At 35.3% G+C, this 17,989-nt stretch overlaps 3 protein-coding genes across 3 annotated transcripts; all 3 read right to left on the minus strand.

Moving 5' to 3' along the window:
• Positions 1-8,075: 8,075 nt before the first annotated feature.
• On the minus strand, positions 8,076-9,611 carry LOC140839473 (uncharacterized). Its single transcript, XM_073206197.1, has one exon. The coding sequence runs from the start codon at positions 9,609-9,611 to the stop codon at positions 8,589-8,591; it is 1,023 nt and encodes a 340-aa protein (XP_073062298.1). The 3' UTR covers positions 8,076-8,588.
• A 171-nt stretch (positions 9,612-9,782) lies between these two features.
• Positions 9,783-10,709, minus strand: LOC140839475 (uncharacterized). The gene has a single exon (XM_073206198.1). The coding sequence runs from the start codon at positions 10,707-10,709 to the stop codon at positions 9,783-9,785; it is 927 nt and encodes a 308-aa protein (XP_073062299.1).
• An 87-nt stretch (positions 10,710-10,796) lies between these two features.
• Positions 10,797-16,519, minus strand: LOC140839220 (uncharacterized). The gene is made up of 7 exons (XM_073205857.1): positions 16,207-16,519; positions 15,911-16,113; positions 15,384-15,831; positions 14,950-15,309; positions 14,687-14,865; positions 11,621-14,560; positions 10,797-11,180 (listed from the first exon to the last, which is right to left on the minus strand). The coding sequence occupies exons 1-7, from the start codon at positions 16,406-16,408 to the stop codon at positions 10,797-10,799; spliced, it is 4,716 nt and encodes a 1,571-aa protein (XP_073061958.1). The 5' UTR covers positions 16,409-16,519.
• Between the last annotated feature and the right edge of the window lie 1,470 nt (positions 16,520-17,989).

The raw sequence follows: 17,989 nt of genomic DNA on the forward strand, positions 1-17,989 counted from the left end.
TGGTTTCAGTTTAACTGTGATACAAAGGCTTGTTGTTTTCAATTGTGTGATTGTTAAATGACGCCGGTGTCAATCCCGAGTTTCGGGACGTGACAGAAAAAGACTGTAAAATCCGCGGATTCGATGAAAAGGAAATTAACCTAGCAAAATATATGATGCGCCCCAGCCTCCTTTTGAAGTGTTCTTGCTGATAAATAGTTTATAACAACCAGCTTTTTTTCCATTATCTTCGCTATTTACGGGACGCGTCTCTTGAACTTTTGGTGCTCCAGTTCTCTGAAATATCAGAATATAAATTAATGATAACATATACTTAAAATTTAGACAAAAAGATCATTAAAGGGAAGTGGTTATAACCTTTAGTGCAGTTTCCATGATCAAGGTAAGGGAGTCAATTGGAGTGAATCAAAGATTTCTCTGTAATAATGGACATGACATGATCATTATTAGATATACATATAGTGTCAAATCCAAGATTATTAGGTTTTCAACAATTCAAAATATTCGGTTAGATGAATATATATGTTACATGGAGTTTTGTTGTGCCTTAAATGGAAATAAGCAGGAAACTGCTCTTGAAGAAGCTTGGCAAACAAATGCACATTTATACACAAACATAGCAGCAAGATTGGAATTTGGGTAATTTCCATTATTATATTTTGTGGAGACATGATAGTTTTTTTACCTAAACAAGGAGATGCTGGTGGACGAATACAAGGTTAAGAGTGCAACAGGAGTTGGGGCCATAAAATGTGCCATTTTCTTGAATTGTTTTCGAATATGATTTACACAGTTTCATGAAGAGAAAACCACTGTGTTTCTAATCTTCAAGTGGACATCGCGTTCATTTTGCTAATAATCAACGCGATGGGTGAAACTATAAATCACGCTTCAGTGTTATCTTCTGACCAATAATTTATCTTTCACATCGATTATTGTTGTTTTCAAAAGAAACTTTTACATCATCTGTTATAGAATAACGTAACATACCTAAAAAAAAAAACAGAAGTAACTCATTTAAATAGTCATCTTGATATACTTTTAGAGGCAAAATTATCAACAATAAAATCATATTTTCCAAAATATTATTTTTGATGCTTAAAATTGCTAATTCATTCAGGATATCTCGAGTCGTGGTGGTCTGTAAGTAAGATTTTATTAATATTAGTTTCGAAAAACTTATTTCGACATATGTCACTACTACATGTATTGTCAATTATATTCTACAAGCAATCTCCATTCAAAATTTACTTATATAAGACCTAACAGAAATTTTCTGCAAGTTTATACAAATACACGACAATTTGATCAATTAGCTCATTAAAAAAAAAGAATCACTCAAATTTATGCTCAAGAATTTAAAGAACCATAAAGTATTATCTTTGAAAAAGTAATCACTCAACAAAGCAATTAAATGATAATAATTAATAAAACTATCTGAAATTAACAAATGATCTATATGAAGACAACTTTACTCGATGCGTGAAAACTATACTTGTGTTATCAGTTTTATGTCCATGATAAAACAACCTTATTATCCCGAATCACATTCACTTGAAACACAGTATATCACTCTATTAAATATCTTCTTAAATCATAAAATTTTACGAAATAAAAAAACCAAAATAAAACACCATAAAACTGACAAAAAATATAAAAGCTGGCGATTGTGAAAGACGAACTTGTCGACGACTGGTCTAATATTTCTTTTTTAACAGCGAAGTCCAATCGTTTTCATACATCATAAGCACTTTCCATGCACGTTTTTCTTACAATATATCCAACAAATATTTAATTTTTACAGATATGTGGCATAAAAAAATTCAATAGAAGATTGATTTATCTTTTCTTGAATTTGACGAGAGATAGAACAAGGAGCTCTGGTATGATACCGGATTCGAGGGAAGGTGAAGATCTCGCGTCGATGATCATTGGTGGTGATGTTTGCCGAAAAATCACTCCACTCAACACAAAAAATTCAAAACCAGTGATACTTGTTGTCATTTATGGTGCAAAAGAGAGAGAAAAATCAACTTTTTTTTACTTAGCTGGTTGACGTAGACAAATTCTGAAACTTCAATCTTAAATTTATTGTTGAATCGAAGGATTTCAAAAAGTAGTCGAAGAGAAAGAACCCTTTCATCTGGAACAATTTTCAGAGCAAGTATATTTCGAACCAGAATATGAATGAATCTTTATAATGAGATTGGTATTTTAAAGAGTTTTTGATATAACAAAATTCCTATCAAGCTCCTATCTTCACTCAGTTTCTCAGGTTCCAGTTTGAATCTTTCAAACTCTTGGTGACACTTGGACTAGGTCTTTACAAGAAATAGGGAATAACAAAGATAAAAGAAAAAAAATTATTTGATTTATACATATGGAAAAATATGCAATAAATCGAAATGAAATATATTTTTAAAGAGAACTTTTTAATGTTTTATAAATACCATATTATCATACAAGATAAACACCAAAATTTAATATTCTAAAACATCCAATTTCCCCCGTGTAATACATGAAAAATGAATTATCTGTACTATTTTTACTATATTATATGGAACAAACAACGTGTATTCTCCCATCTACGTTTCCAAGATCTAATCAATATATATCTGTTCGACTCATAAAATTTGGTTCCACATTAGAAGGCTTAGAAATAGATTAGAAGGCTTAGAAATAGATTATTTATTTATTAAAAAAAAATTTCTTAGCATACCTCTTATAACTTTATAAAAACTTGAATGAGAATGAATATTTATTTATTTAGTATTTCATTATATTCAATATATTGTAATTATATATTTTTTTACTCGACAATTTTGAATATCTCAATTTCTAGCTAGTTGATAAAAAACCATGTCAATCTTATTCGAATTTAGATACAAGATTTGTTCCAATCTTATCTAAGTTCAAATTATTATCAGTTATGACATAAAAAATTAAAAATAAGTAAAATTGTCGTATTTAAATAACTATTGGAATTGATCATGAGAAAGTAATATTAAAAACATACTTCATACATATATATATATATATATATATATATATATATATATATATATATATATATATATATATATATATATATATATATACACACACATACACACACACACTAGGAATGATCACGTGCGATGCACGTGGGTGATTGATAATGAAAAATATAATAACGAGATTTAGATAATTTTTAATATTGTTTGAATAACATCTTGTTTATGAGTATTTATTAATCTAAATATATCAAAACACAATAAATAAAAATACTTCATGACGATAAATCAAATATATTCACTTAAATATATAATATTTTTCAATTTTCATGATTACAACATAATGACAACGCTCTCAAATTAACAAGATATTTTTCATCCAAATATCATTCATAATGAAAAACAATAAAAATAAAATTAAGAGAATAGTAAATTTTACTAAAACCAAAATCACAATATTTTCATCTTTGTATCGTGTTTCACCACGAATTACTCAAACTACATTTTCATATTTTTTTGATATTATTTAAGAAAATGTCAAGATTCTGTTCCGCCGCAAGCTCACTGTATTCCATTTATTAAACTCGACTAGGTTTGAAATAAAAAAATATTTAGAATTAAATTCGAACCTGTTGAAAAATATATTTAAAATATGTGTGTTGAATATTTGAATGTTGAATATTTGAATGTTGAAAATAAGAGTTGTAAAAATTTGAAATTTGTGTGTGATGATGTAGGTAATGATGTATTTTATTTTTGGATTATTTGTAAAGATTTTCTATAAATAGATCTCTCATTTGTGAAAAAAATCACAATTGAGTAGAGAGAAAAATATTATAAAGTGTGTAGTTTGGTAAATTTTGAGAGTTTGAGATTTTTACTTTTTACCATAAATTTTTACTTTTTCACAACACGTTATCAGCACGAAACTCTAAAAGTCCTACATACTTTTCCAAGCTCCAAACAGAAGAAAAAAGTAACAAAAGTAATAATATTTATTTTACTGTTATTTATTTATTGTGTATTTATTTAATATACAATATAATGTTATTATTAGGAAAAATAAAAATAAATTTTTCATAAACTTGTTATAAATCCCGGGAGGATGTTAAGACGACATCCCACACTCCCGGTAAAGGATACGACAAGTATAAAAGCCTATAAAGTTTTTAAACAAAATAAATTATGACACTCATTATAATATTATGATATGATATACATAATTATTTAAACATGTCTAATATTATATACATCATATTATTACCATAAAATTATACAAATATATACATTTATTTTTTTGTATACCAACGGTAACAAAACAGGTAGTTTTTGCTCTATAAATATGATCTCACAAACACATTCAATCACTACAACTTTATCTTCTTCTCTAAAAATTATTCTTCATCAAAATTTTCGAAGAAAAAAGAAGATGACTTTCTCAAGGTTATTTTTAATTATTTTGGTTATCATACTCACGAGTCTTGTATTTATCGGAAAATATCCTCCTCGTGTGTTTTCTTTATTTTTACAAATACTTGTACTTGTTGTTTATCCATTACTTTGTATTGCAATATTCATTAACTAATAAAATGCATCGTAATTTTTTTTAGTACCACCATGTCAAACTTGACAAAGCTCGAATTCATCGCTCTTGATATTACGAGAAAAAATTATATGTCATGGACTCTCGATGTAGAAATGCATCTTGAGTCATTAGGTCTAAATGAGACCATAAAAGAAAATGGCATATGCACATCACAAGAAAAGACAAGAGCCATGATATTTTTGCGTCGACATCTCGACGAGGGATTAAAATGTGAATATCTGACTGAAAAAAATCTCACGGCTTTGTGGAAGAGATTAAAAGAGAGATTCGAACATATAAGGGAAGTTATACTTCCGATCGCCCGGGATGAATGGAATACGTTGAGATTCCAAGACTTTAAAAAAGTCAGTGATTACAATTCGACGATGTATAGAATAATCTCGCAATTAAAATTTTGTGGACATGAGTTCACAGAATCTGAAATGCTTGAAAAAATATTTTCCACGTTTCATGCATCAAATATTACTTTACAGCAACAATATAGCGTACGTGGATTTGCGAGATATTCTGAACTCATCGCCTGTCTTCTTGTGGCGGAAAAGAACAACGAGCTATTAATGAGAAAAAATCATCAGTCACGACCCACTGGATCAACAGCATTTCCAGAAGTAAATGTTGTACATAAAAATGAATTTAAACCTGAAAACCAAAATCAAATTCAAAACAAGGTTTTGGTCGAGGTCGAGGTCGTGGTCGTGGACGCGGCCATGGTTTTGAAAATAATCGAGATAGTTACTTTTATAACTCATCTCAAAAGAGCGTCCCAAACCATCCACTGAAAAAGCATCATGAGAATACAAGTGTTAATGAGAATCACTCAAAAAGATATGAAAGTTCTTGTTTCAGATGTGGTACTCCAGGACATTGGTCCAAAATTTGTCGATTCCCTGAGCACCTTTGTAAACTTTATAAAGAATCATTAAAGGGGAAAGAAAAGGAGACCAACGTCACTGAACGCAGTGACCGTTTGAGTGATTCAACTCATTTTGATAATGGTGATTTTATGAATGATTTCTCTGGAAATGATCAATATGTTGGTGGGATAGAAATGAACAATATTGAGGTCTCCTATGGCCTTGCTTGCTATTTTTCCTCGCTTCATGAGAAAGTCGAGGTCAAGCATAAGTTTGCTCTTTGATATGCTTTTCCTCATCATGTAAAGCATCATTCTCACTAAATTCCACATCTTCTTGGCCTTTTTTGGTGTGGGTTTTTCCATTTCCATCCTCTTTTGTGGGAGAGAGTGAACGAGGAAATGAGTAGTTGGCAGGGTGCGTATATATAGATCGAGGTCCATAAATTGGGACAATAAATAAATATTATTTATATTCATAATGATTAACGATAACCCTACAACCAAATACCAATCAATCATGATGATTCGGTAGTGGTTAAAAAGTGAGTCTTTTTTGGTCACTAGAAGTAAAAGTTGAAGCTTTACCCAATAAGTAGTAGTTCAACTTAAGCAATTTAAAGCTTCCTCCTAATGAAGGTAGATGAGGATAAAATTATCTCAAGAAAATAATCTAATTACATTTTGGGTTGAATTTATATATTTTTAAATTCATATACTAAATCTATTGTGCTTGTTCGAGAATTTTTATTGAATATGTCTAATTTGAGATGGATCGGAGTCATTTCTAAAGTGACATGTAATACTTTTGAATATATGAATAAAGTTTATGTTATTCTCTTGTTTGAGGGCAATAAAAATCATTTGACAAAAATTTGTGTGAGACGATCTCACGGGTTGTATTTTGTGAGACAAATATCTTATTTGAGTCATTCATTAAAAAATATTACTTTTTATACTCAGAGTATTACTTTTAAATGTGAATATCGGTAGGATTGACGCGTCTCACAGATAAAGATTCTTGAGACCGTCTCACAAGAGACCTACTCAAATCATTTTTATCTTCCGTAGACATGATCCATCCCATTTACTGAATTGTTAGGCATTTAGGACGGTAGGATAACTCGAGTTATGTACCACAATTTCTATTTCCCATGCAGAGAAATAAGTAAAAACTTCTAGTAATTGTTTTCACACGAGGTCATTCGTGTATAAATTAAGCTTATAATACTTTTTGGTTTATGATTTTTTTTATATAATTCTTTAAATTAGAAGTGATATTATCATTTCGTGGTACATTACATCATAACGGTAAAGTTGTCACGCTTTGAACCCGGACCCGTGCCTGTATAATGAGCCTCTATAGCAACCACTTCGTATTCGTTCTCGTTTTACGAAAATGATTAACTCAAGTTGCTATAGAAGTCCATTGTAGCCCATTATAAACTCATTTTAAATCTTTAATTTTTAAGATGTGAGACAAGAGGTATCACAATCATAAACTTAATAATAAATATTTTACGAAGATACAATAAAAAAAATTTTTGTAAAAGATTTGGAAAATAATTTATTTAGTTATAGATAATTTGCTTTAATAATTTGCAATTTTTAAATTTCTTAATTCATGTATTTCTTAATTTCCTGTAATATATAAATTTTAATTATGTGTAATTTTAAATTTTTTTAATCATGCTATTTTATTTTGTGTGTAAATACTCATATTTAATTAAATAAAAATTAATATTTCAACGTCATATCTATAACATTATCTCCCTCTCACATAATCATGTGATGAAGTTATCATCGCTGACATCAAACATGAAATGAAGTTATCAACTTTATCATAGTAACATCCTCACACTATTGAACATGCTCTAATTAATGTTGCAATTGATTATCAAGGCAAAAGAATGAGTAGGAGTGGTCAAATTTCAAATTGGCTCAGACAAGAAAAATTATTAAATCAAAGATATCAAAAGTTTGAAAGTAAGACATACATATTATTGGAGAATTATGCTATTTAGAAGCTCATATGGCACTACTCCATTTTTGTATGCGTTTCTAAACTGTTCTGATGCTGCCTTTATTAATGTATCTTCAGCCAGAGTCGGCTGAATCTCCGAACCAAGATACTCGTCATGCTGGAACTTGGGTTGGGAAGCAAACAAGGAGGAACTGTTCAGGTCTCTCTATAAATTTCTTGATGTTTTCCTCTGTTAGTGTTCTGTAGGCATCAGTGTTCGAGCAACGGCGGGCATACAAGAAACATAAATCGGGCAACTTGTCTTAAACACACACCTTTCACTAATTTGATGTATCATGGATTCCCACCTGCTAGAGACTGACGGAATTGTGTAGGCCTCTTTATAAATTCTTTTATTCTGCAAGCACAACATTAAACAAAAACACGTATAATATTGTCCAAAACTAACATAATTCACTTTCATTCTTATCACTAATTAAGTGCAAAACTCGCAGTTATCAAATTTGGAATCCCTAAGCCTCGCAATCTTATCTCCTGCAATATATTAATTAGTAAAGAAAAATCAAGTGCATTTGCACCGGGATACATGTGAATCGGAGAATATTGAATTACTGTCGATGAAATCAGGGGTCTCGAAAGCGAGCTTCGTGCTGATATATACGACTTCGAAATCACATATAATATTAGTTTCAAAATAATTTAGCATAATGTTTCATATAATAATTATAATCGTAAATAATCAATATGATTTCATACCCAGCCTTTTCTTGGCGGAGCAGCAAGGGCGTGGGTGATTCTTAAAACTTAGCAAAAATGCTAGTTGAAATCACAATGCTACAGGCATTATCCTCTTCCAGAAGATGCACTGCTGTCACTTAATATTGTATTCTATGATTGTTGATTTCATATTTATATGATGCCGGATGAAAGAAATTACAGGTCTTGTATCGGGAAATTAGTCGCACGTTGCTACATATTGTGGAAATTTCTCATTATTGATTTTCATTAGTTAGATTTTAACTAAAGAAAACAAGGGACATTACAAGTTTCTGCTTTATGATGCAAAAAATTTCATATTGTATCCCTAACTAAAAGCTCTGCAATTACATATCATGTGTGCCACAAATTCTAAAGAACCAAAACCGACCAATCTTAGTTAATAAACTCTCCCTTCATTGCCAGGGAGAGAGCTCCCAGGCTACCTCTTGTTCCCACGGTCACTCCAGGCATGGCCACGGCTCTGCTTCCCACAAATCCGCCTTGCCCAACGACAATCTTTCCATACTTGACTTTACCCCCTTCACCCTCGTATATGTGCCCGAAGAGCAAAGCTTCTCTTTCCACAGAACCATATTCCTGAACTTCAACCAGTTCAGGATTTAACACAGCACCAATACTGTCCACATAAACACCTCTGTCCCAGGCAACTTTTGAACCCAATAGCTTCATCCATATTCCAAAGAAAAATGACCCAGTTGTCATTTCCATGAAATATTCCCCTACCAGTGTCCTTATTGCTTGCCAAGTAGTATCCATGAATATCCCTATGCTCCAAATTGGCACGATTTCGCCTTCTTTCTTGTGCCCTACCAGAATCCATTTGGTCACAGCACAAAGAAGTCCTGCTAGGATGCCTGAACATATCCAGAAGAATGGCAGCAACCATTGCATTTGTATTTTGCTGATCTTATTAAGGTAGAAGATGCAATTCAGTGGAGCAAATATTACCAATCCAATCAGAAAATAAGGGAGAAAAGTCTGTATAAATGGCTGACCAGACATCAGCCACAAAGTCACATACCAGGGCCTTGCCAGTGTCACTTCTTTGGCAACCTTTTTTTGCAGTGATGCTGCCATTGGACAGCCTGTGAGGTCAACTTTAACATCAGACGGATTCAAGAAAATCTTCCAAGCCTCAGGAAGAGGCTTTTTCTTTCTCAGATGTTGGCATATTGCATAAACTACTGAACGTCCATGATCCATTGATGCACTTTGATTGCATGACGAAGCATGGATTACATCCACTTCATTACATCTGAGATAAGGGTTAAACTCCAGCTCCTCTGATTCCTCTATGGTGAGCACTTGATCAACGGTAATCTCTCCCACATCAAAGTGCGGAAACTCAGTTTCATCCCATGGCTTGGTGCAGTCAAGTGCTATCTCACGTGCCATTTCATCATCTGGGACTGGCCGGATCTGCAATTGAAGAACTTAGCGTACTCTCTCTGGAGAATTTATACGCCTTTTGAAGTCATTGGCAAGGAAAAGTAAAGGACGCTTGTCATTCTCATCTCTTGGGATTGCTCCTGTTTCTGGTGGAAGTATACCCTTAGGCTCCACCTTTCAAGTGTCTTCACCAAACTTTGTATCAAAGGGCCTCAGCTTGAATTTCACATACATTTCTTGTCCATTGTTGAATCTAAACAGCCTGCAGATGTTTGAATAATAATGAAGCACGGTATACGACTCTGTTTGCCTTAAGGATCCCCACATTGCATCTCGAATATGAGCAGCGTGCTTCACATGTTCTTCTCGTGCTGCTGCTCCACAGACAAGCCACGCGGCAAAGTCGCCGATAGTTCGTGCATGAAATGCATTCCCTGTCTTCAGGATCAAATCTAGCAGTGGTGACTTTTCTTTTGGATCATTTGAAAGGATTCTTATTGCTGCGCCACGAGGGTCAAGTCGTGCATCATCGTCTGAGCTTAAACAATTACTGTGGCGCATGATAATGGGGTATTGCTTTCCTCCGGAGAAGATTAGATGATCAGGCAGATTTGGTATTTGATCGTAGAACTTTATAAACCCCTTCCCAGCGGCACCAATCCGGTGGAAGTATCTTGAACCTACTTTGAGGGTTGATCCAGCAAAATTTGCTGCAAGATTTCCCAGGACTTTTTTATATTTCACGTCCATCTCCTCTATCCTATCATCGAAAGAGTGAATGGTGTTCTTGACCATGACTGGAATTGTAGAACCGACAAAAACACCACCTGTCTGGAGGACTGAATCCATTGGAGCCACTGAAAGTGCCCCGAGAATGACATCTTGCTCAAGGACAGAACCGGGTAGGATTAGGGCATGACTCCCTACAACTGAATTATCTTGTACGTTTATTTTTCCTGAAATGTACCCATTGGAGGCGTAATATCCGGGGATAATGCGGCTGAAATCCCCTAAATGTACACCATCAGCAAGTGAAATGAGTTCTGGGTCTGACACAGGATTGATGGCTCTAAGCGAACAATGTTTCCCAACTTTAGATCCCATATAGCGCAAGTAGGAACAGAAAGCTTCTGTTCCAGAAAGAAACTTCGCAAATCTTAGGTGGCAAGCAGTCACAATCCGGTGGAGAAACTACTTTCTGATGGGTGTAATTTGCATATCTCGATGTCCTGATATGCATGATTTCAGAAAGCAGGTTAAGAAACTGAGGATGAGGCCATAAGTTGTGTAAGCCATGGCTATGGAGATGGCAAAAATGGTTGGGCTTGAGTAGACCCCATCAAATGTCACTGTATAAGCGACAATGGTATAAGGAAACCAGTGAAACGCTCCAGATAAACAGAAAAATGAAAAGTGATGAGGCGTTGGAGGCTTTTGTAGTATCCAGAGGTAGATGAAATAAGATATGGCAGCTGATAAGCTGCTCAGAAAGCCAATTGCGTAGATGCCAAATAAGTGAAAGATAAGTGCATAATTCTCTGGCCTTTGGCTAGCTAGTTGTTGTACCATTTCACCCTGTCGTCAATGAGAAGATGAAGAAAGTCAGTTTTCTCTAAATCTAAAACACATTAACCCACTGGTAATTCAAGTATAATTTAGATTTCAAGTTTCAAGTACTTGATTGTTATCTGCTATTAGAAGTGGGAGCAAAAGACTGAAACTGATAGACAATGAGTGTGATACAGAAGTGCGACGGCTGTTCTGTTATTGCGTCTACTTTCTAAGACATTCTCTTGTGGTTGGCAAACTAGTGAATTAACAAGCGATCTTTTATTCCAAGTTAACATCTCATCAGATTTATTTTTGGACTAATATAATGAGATTATATTTCGAAATTTGGCATAAAAATGAACTGCGGTTCTATATATGTTCATTTATTTATGTTAAAATGGATGAAAATGCAACCTACATTCTACAGCAGAACTAACTAAGAAAATATGCTTGTTGAGACTAACCTTTATGATATTATCTACGTTGCAGTTTACTCCTCCAGAACCCAATGCAGGTATTTCATCTCCATCTTCCACCACCACGCCTTTTTGAAGACAAGCATATGGGCCCACTGAAGATCTTGAACCAATTTTGATCGGATTTAAACTCAATACTCCATTTTTCACTTCATGACTCTGAAGCAACGCGCCTTCTGCAATTATTGCTGCTTCCCCAATTGAAACTAAAAATGGGTCAGTGATGTCTGTGGTGTCAATTAATGCAGAGGATGAAACTTTGGCTCCTAGCATCCTAAACCAGTAATTCATGAACACGGTGCCTCTCAGATGAACTGCTAGAACTTTCGAAGAGACCTCTTCAACCTTATACAGTGTCCACCACTTGACGAATTCAGCTGACCAGATTGAAATCTCTGGATCTAATGCATAGCTTGGCTGCAGAAATGGAGTGCCAAGAAACGCTATGCAGATGCATGTGTAGAAAATGCATAGCATCCAAGAAAGAGGAGCGCATACCAAAGGAAGGAAGTAACCGAAGAGAGTATTGAGCTGCATCTGTGTGTGGCTTGTGGACATCCAGCGTGTAAATTTGGAAATGGATATGTATGCAGGAAATAATATCAAGAAGGTAACATATGCAAGTCCTACAAGTTGCATCGACCAAATTGCCAGCTTAGTAGACAAAGAAGGCTCGATAACTGTTGTGGTTGCTTTTGACCTCATCTTTGTAGAATGCAGCAGTTCAGGGGCTGATTGAGAATGGGAATTCTTTAAAAGATTTTCGGCAAAGTTTTCCAAGTCGTTGATGCAGGTGGCAGTAAAAATGTCAATTGCACCAACAGGCACTCCTAGAAAATCTGAAAGCTTTTGAGCTGCACGAACCCCACCAATGGAATCAACCCCATATGATACAAGACTTTCAGACGTGGAGATGTTGGCAATAGAAATTCCAGTCATTTGAGAGATCAGCTCCATCAAAAAATTTCTTATGTCCGTCTTGGTAATACTTGAATGTGTCGAAGGGTGACCATTTTTGCCTTGAGGAGCTGCTGCATTAATCCCAATCTGGGGCTGTGACTTTTCTCCAGTAGTTAGTTGACCAACAATAGCCAGAGTTCCATCAGCATACCTTTTGAGACATTCAAATCGCTTGATTTTTCCTGATGTCGTCTTGCTAATGGTCTTAGGTTTGATCAGAACGACGGATGCAACCACTATCCCATGTTCCTCTGCAACACAGGTCTGAATCTGTTTAATAACTTCATTAGGAATTGACTTAACATCGCGTACCTCTGCAATTACCACCAATCCAACTTGATCAAAAATTTCAGTGACTGATATTCCTTTTGACGAAAGAATATCTTTTGGAACACCAATTGCAGCGCAACAGCCTGGGCGTAGAAGTTCACACGAGGTTTCAACTGTTTTCTCAATATCTGAGCAATATATGTTCTTCCCTGCAATTATCACAAGTTCTTTGATTCGACCTGTGATGAATAATTTTCCATCTATAATTCTCCCCAAATCTCCGGTCTTTGTGTATTTTTTACCAGTATCATTCAACTCATTTCTGAATGTCTTTTGGCTCAACTCCTCCATTCCCCAGTACCCAACTCCAGCACTAGGACTACTAATCCAGACCTCCCCTTCTTTTTCAAAATTTTCTTGTTCCTTGCCTGTTTCGGGATCAACAATTTTAATATGAACATCAGGATCATCATCAGCATCTGGATTAACGTATCCGCAACACACCCTATCTTGCCAATCGACCATAATCTCTTTACCTTCTCCATATGCACTACATACATATACACAGTTCTCTGCTAATCCATAACCTGGAGCCATTACTTCTTGAGACAATCCAAAAGGTTGAGTAAATTCGAGAAACTTTCTCATCGTTGTTGCTCTGATTGGTTCAGCAGCAACCATGAGAAAAACCATGGACGACAAATCAAATTGTTGTGTTTTGTTGGCCTCTAACCTACGAACAAGGAGTTCGAAGGAGAAATTGGGACCGGCACTATGAGTAGCATGATAGGTGGTTATAGTTTGCAACCACAAGAGAGGATTCCTTATGAATGTTAGAGGAGAAAACAGAACTGCGGATCCACCACTTACCATACTTGTAAAAAGTCCCCCGATCAGTCCCATATCATTATACTGAGGCAGCCAACTTACAAGCACTGTATTTGATGTGCTCTTGTATTTTCTTCGCATCATCTTTACATTGTGAATTAGCCCACCATGAGTTATCATGACGCCTTTGGCCTCACCTGTTGAACCTGATGTATATTGCAAGAAGCACAAATCATGTGTTGAAGGTTCATATAGCTCAACTGTATGACTGCAAGGATCAGAAATTTTGGATTTTTTCACCCAAGAATCTGTATGCAACCAGGGAAGATCAGGCCAGCATGGAGATGATTTGCTCTTCCCTTTTAGCAATAGAATATTTCGAGCAGAAGCGGCCTTCACGGTGATGTGGTAATTGACTGTTGATAGAATGGCAACTGCATTGCATGCTTTTGTGATGTTAGACACATGAAGAAGTGCTTGTCCGCCGGTTTGAGATGGATCAGGAGGAATTGCAGGAACTGGTATGACTCCTGCTCTCAGACACCCGAAGAAGGCGTCAATGAAGTCTAGACCTGGGAGATAGACCAAGAGAACCCTATCACCCGTCTTGATGATTGGGTTACGGCTTATCAACAGTTTCTTGGAGATTTTCGTAGCATTGGATTTAAGTTCTTTATATGTTCTCAGTGCTACAACCAATCCCTTTTCATTGATCCAAGTATATAGCGCCTTGCTCTGAGTGACACTGTGAGTTCCCCAATATTGCAGGTAGACATCAAGCGAGGAAAGAGATGGAAACTCGACACCAGGCGACTCATCCAATTGCTTGGGAACTAGCCCCCCATGTTTTGGTTTCAGTGTCAATAATCTCTGTACTCTGTAGCAACATACCATGAAGTCATCAAAAAGATAATTTTTTTTTGTGCAACAAATAATGTAATGAAATCGATGCCGAAACTATTATTTTCCAACAAAACGTGATTCAAGGATCATTACCTTTACGTAGGGGTAGCTTGGTTCCAGGTTGTTATTCGAGAAATGCTTGCGGACTAGCTCGAAGGCATAACTTGAGTTCCTCTCTGTCAGCTCAAATGCCATGAGCCCGCCAATGTAGTAAGTATTTTGCTGACCTTGCAATAGAAACTCTAACTTATCGTAAAACCCGTCCTTCATCTCTTTTTTCAGAAAATTAAAACCAATCATTACAGCTGTTCTGGGAATGCCTATTAACGCTTAATCTTTTGGTGAGTTAAGCATACCTTCACTGCTGACATGAGGAAAGTACTTGAATTTCCGCTGTAAAATTATTTCCTCTATTTCGCCTCCAATTCGTTTAGCTGCATCAATAGCTAGCTCCGCCACCCTGGTTCCCTGGATATCTGCCGAGTTCCCGTAGGACCAGAACAGGAAAATATTCGTGTCCCCATAAAATCTCTGCATCGCTACAGGGTTTCCTATTGATGCAGGATCTTCCATGAACTTGTCGAAGTAATAAAAACCCTTTGGAATGTGCTCCAATCCTTTTATCTTCAAGACAGTGGTGTAGTAGTCAACAGTTTGAACTTTACTAAACAACTCTTTTTCTAGCTCGCTGAAATCCATATGATCTTTGGTAGTTTCTGTGCAGAGGAAATAGTTAGATGATAGGGAGGAAACTATTCCAATGCTTTTTGTCTTATTTGACTAAGCAAACCTGATTTATTCTGGGAAGGTGATCTGTAAGTATTTCCACTGTTGAAGGGAAAAGAACCAGAGACAATCATTTTATCAAAATCCATGACTTGTACTTCTTTATTTTCAGTTAAAATTTCAACTTTGATGCCAGATGAATCCCGGTTAACCGATTGAACTAGTGCGTTGCAGTGGTATTTTACGGGCAGGCGTTCACTCAGCTTCTTCCAAAGACTTGTGTAACCTCCCTTGAACCGCCGGATGTTTCCGGCCATTGAGGTCCTAGTGAACTCGTGAATGTATGCATAAGGCATGTCTTCAACGAATCCGTATCCAGATGCAGTGTATCCGTATATTACCGACTTGGGAACGGATTGAAAGCCTTGAGCCTTTAGATATTCGGGAGCCAAATCTGGAGCAATGTTACTCACTGCATGGACTCCAATTCGACCAGATGCCTTAGCTTTATCCTGCAGAAACAAAACTTCAATCAAAATGGTCCAGTGTCAGATTAAAATATGTGCATATCATGTTTCCTGATTTGCCAACCTGGAGTTTCAGAGTAAGAGAGATTACAGATACGTAATCCTCCACTAACTTCATTTCTTTGAGAGCTCCGGTTGTATGATCAATAAGGGCAAATTTATGAGTGTCCATTTCCTCTGTTTCAGCCCCAACCTCTCCAGCTAAGTGGAAGATTGAAGGAGCACTATTTGCAGCAAGGACCTGACCTCCCAGATCATATATTCTTCCTGTAATAAGACATTAAATTCACACATATTCAAGTCATGAACATACTCACTCGCAAACTTTTGCTGTCACAAAGATTTTCTTGGTTTATTCACCTTCGATTTCAACTGATTCACACATGCCACCTGGTGACTTATGTTTCTCTATTACTGTTACATCAGAGTATCCCAGTTTACAGAGTGCATAAGCAGCAGAGAGCCCGCTTGGTCCAGCTCCAACTATGGCAATCCTCGTCTTTGGAGGAAAGCTCGGGTGTAGCTTCGAGAATTGGTCATCAATCACCGATCCTCCGTCCATTATCTCCAATGGCCGGTTTTCTGCAAGTCTGTAAAATCTTGTCAAATTAGCTAAAAAGCATATAATAACATGAACACGTGATCATTACAAAGAATGCATGCAATAGCCTACAGGGACAGATCCAATGGAACTAAGAGGACAAAACTTCAAGTCTATAAATTATTATACATAAAATTTCCATATTTTCACGCTTGGGTGGCCTCCCATTGGAAGGTTGATCTTGCATGCAGAAACAAAATGATGTAGAATATGTGAAATTAACTGGCAGACCTGGTGTTTTGAAGTGGGAAAAGGGTATTACGTTTTATGAATTTAATCTGAATTTATGGTATGTACAGTGCCTTTACTTGGCCGCGGGTCTTGAGAGAAACATGCAGCAATATATCGCGTTTATATAGCATTCGGAGTGAGGCTACAAGCTGGTGTGGCTAAAAGACACGATACCTTCTTCTCTACCCTTGGGTGGACAAATTCCAAGTACACATCCGTGTCTGAATATTTTCCTATTTATCGTTTATTCCAAAAGAGTCCCCGTGATTGAGGGTAGTACAGGTATTCCCTGTTTGCTTCTCGTCTGATGATAATGAATTTAATTTTTTTTTTTTAAAGTAAGGACAATTTTTGTTTATTGTTGCAAATATAAAAAATATGTAGCATTAAAATTAATAATGGGAATTTGTTTCCTTTGAAAAGGTAAACTCTTCCTAGATAGAAAAAGGCAACGTGTTACAAAATGCTGTTTTTTTGTTTTTGTTTTTTCCCGACCTATCCATTGAATTGAAAAGATCAAATCTTTCCGCAGCACATCGGACATGACTTAATTGGTAACCGTCTAGACTTGGTTGCCAAAGAAAATAGAAATAGATATTCCAAGTCTACGATCTACATAGAATTTACCGTACTTTTTATTAATTAGATAACAGAATAAACTTTCTCGAACGTGATATCTGAGTTACTGTATTATTAATGCCGGTTTCTTTGGATATTTCAATTATAGATAATAAGTAATAAGACGCTGGAATATTTGAATACGGATATTCTCAAAAACCCTAACCATTCTGCCGTGTGATGTTAATTTTTTCGGGGCATATCCTGTATTACATTCAGCATTTTGATGAATCCAATCCGGTAATTTAAAATAGTAGCGGTCTTCTTGTCTTTGTTGCTTAGTATTTTCCTTCGGTCCCACATTAATTTTTCAAATTTTAAATAAAAAAATAGTAAAATATTGGCAAGATTATTTGCGTTTTGTTTAACTACAGTAATTGTATCTTATGCTGTGGCTATAATAAGTAAATTATCATTTTTATATATAAAAATATAATCTCATTCGCATGAATGTTTCACGAATTAATTTAAGACACGTTTTGAAAATAATTTTAATATATTATATCATATGTGCAATAGTAATTTAAAACATACAGAATATTTAAACTTAATTTTAAACTCGATCTCGAGCATATATCACAAATAACTACAGCAAAATTTGAGTTAAAAAATTAAATAAATTTAGTAAATCTTGTATCAAACCAGCTGGATCGGTCAATTTATGGTATAAGTTACGTTTTGCTATCGTTTGTT

The sequence above is a fragment of the Primulina eburnea genome, chromosome 8, assembly GCF_022965805.1.
Source record: "Primulina eburnea isolate SZY01 chromosome 8, ASM2296580v1, whole genome shotgun sequence".
Lineage (NCBI taxonomy): Eukaryota > Viridiplantae > Streptophyta > Magnoliopsida > Lamiales > Gesneriaceae > Primulina > Primulina eburnea.

Coding starts and splice junctions, on each gene's coding strand:
- LOC140839220 (XM_073205857.1), bottom strand. CDS start 16,408: ATGGACGGAGGATCGGTGATTGATGACCAATTCTCGAAGCTACACCCG. Junction 15,832..15,910: donor CTCTTACTCTGAAACTCCAG/GTTGGCAAATCA, acceptor TTGTTTCTGCAG/GATAAAGCTAAGGCATCTGG. Junction 11,181..11,620: donor ACGTAGATAATATCATAAAG/GTTAGTCTCAAC, acceptor CATTGACGACAG/GGTGAAATGGTACAACAACT.
- LOC140839475 (XM_073206198.1), bottom strand. CDS start 10,709: ATGGGATCTAAAGTTGGGAAACATTGTTCGCTTAGAGCCATCAATCCT.
- LOC140839473 (XM_073206197.1), bottom strand. CDS start 9,611: ATGGCACGTGAGATAGCACTTGACTGCACCAAGCCATGGGATGAAACT.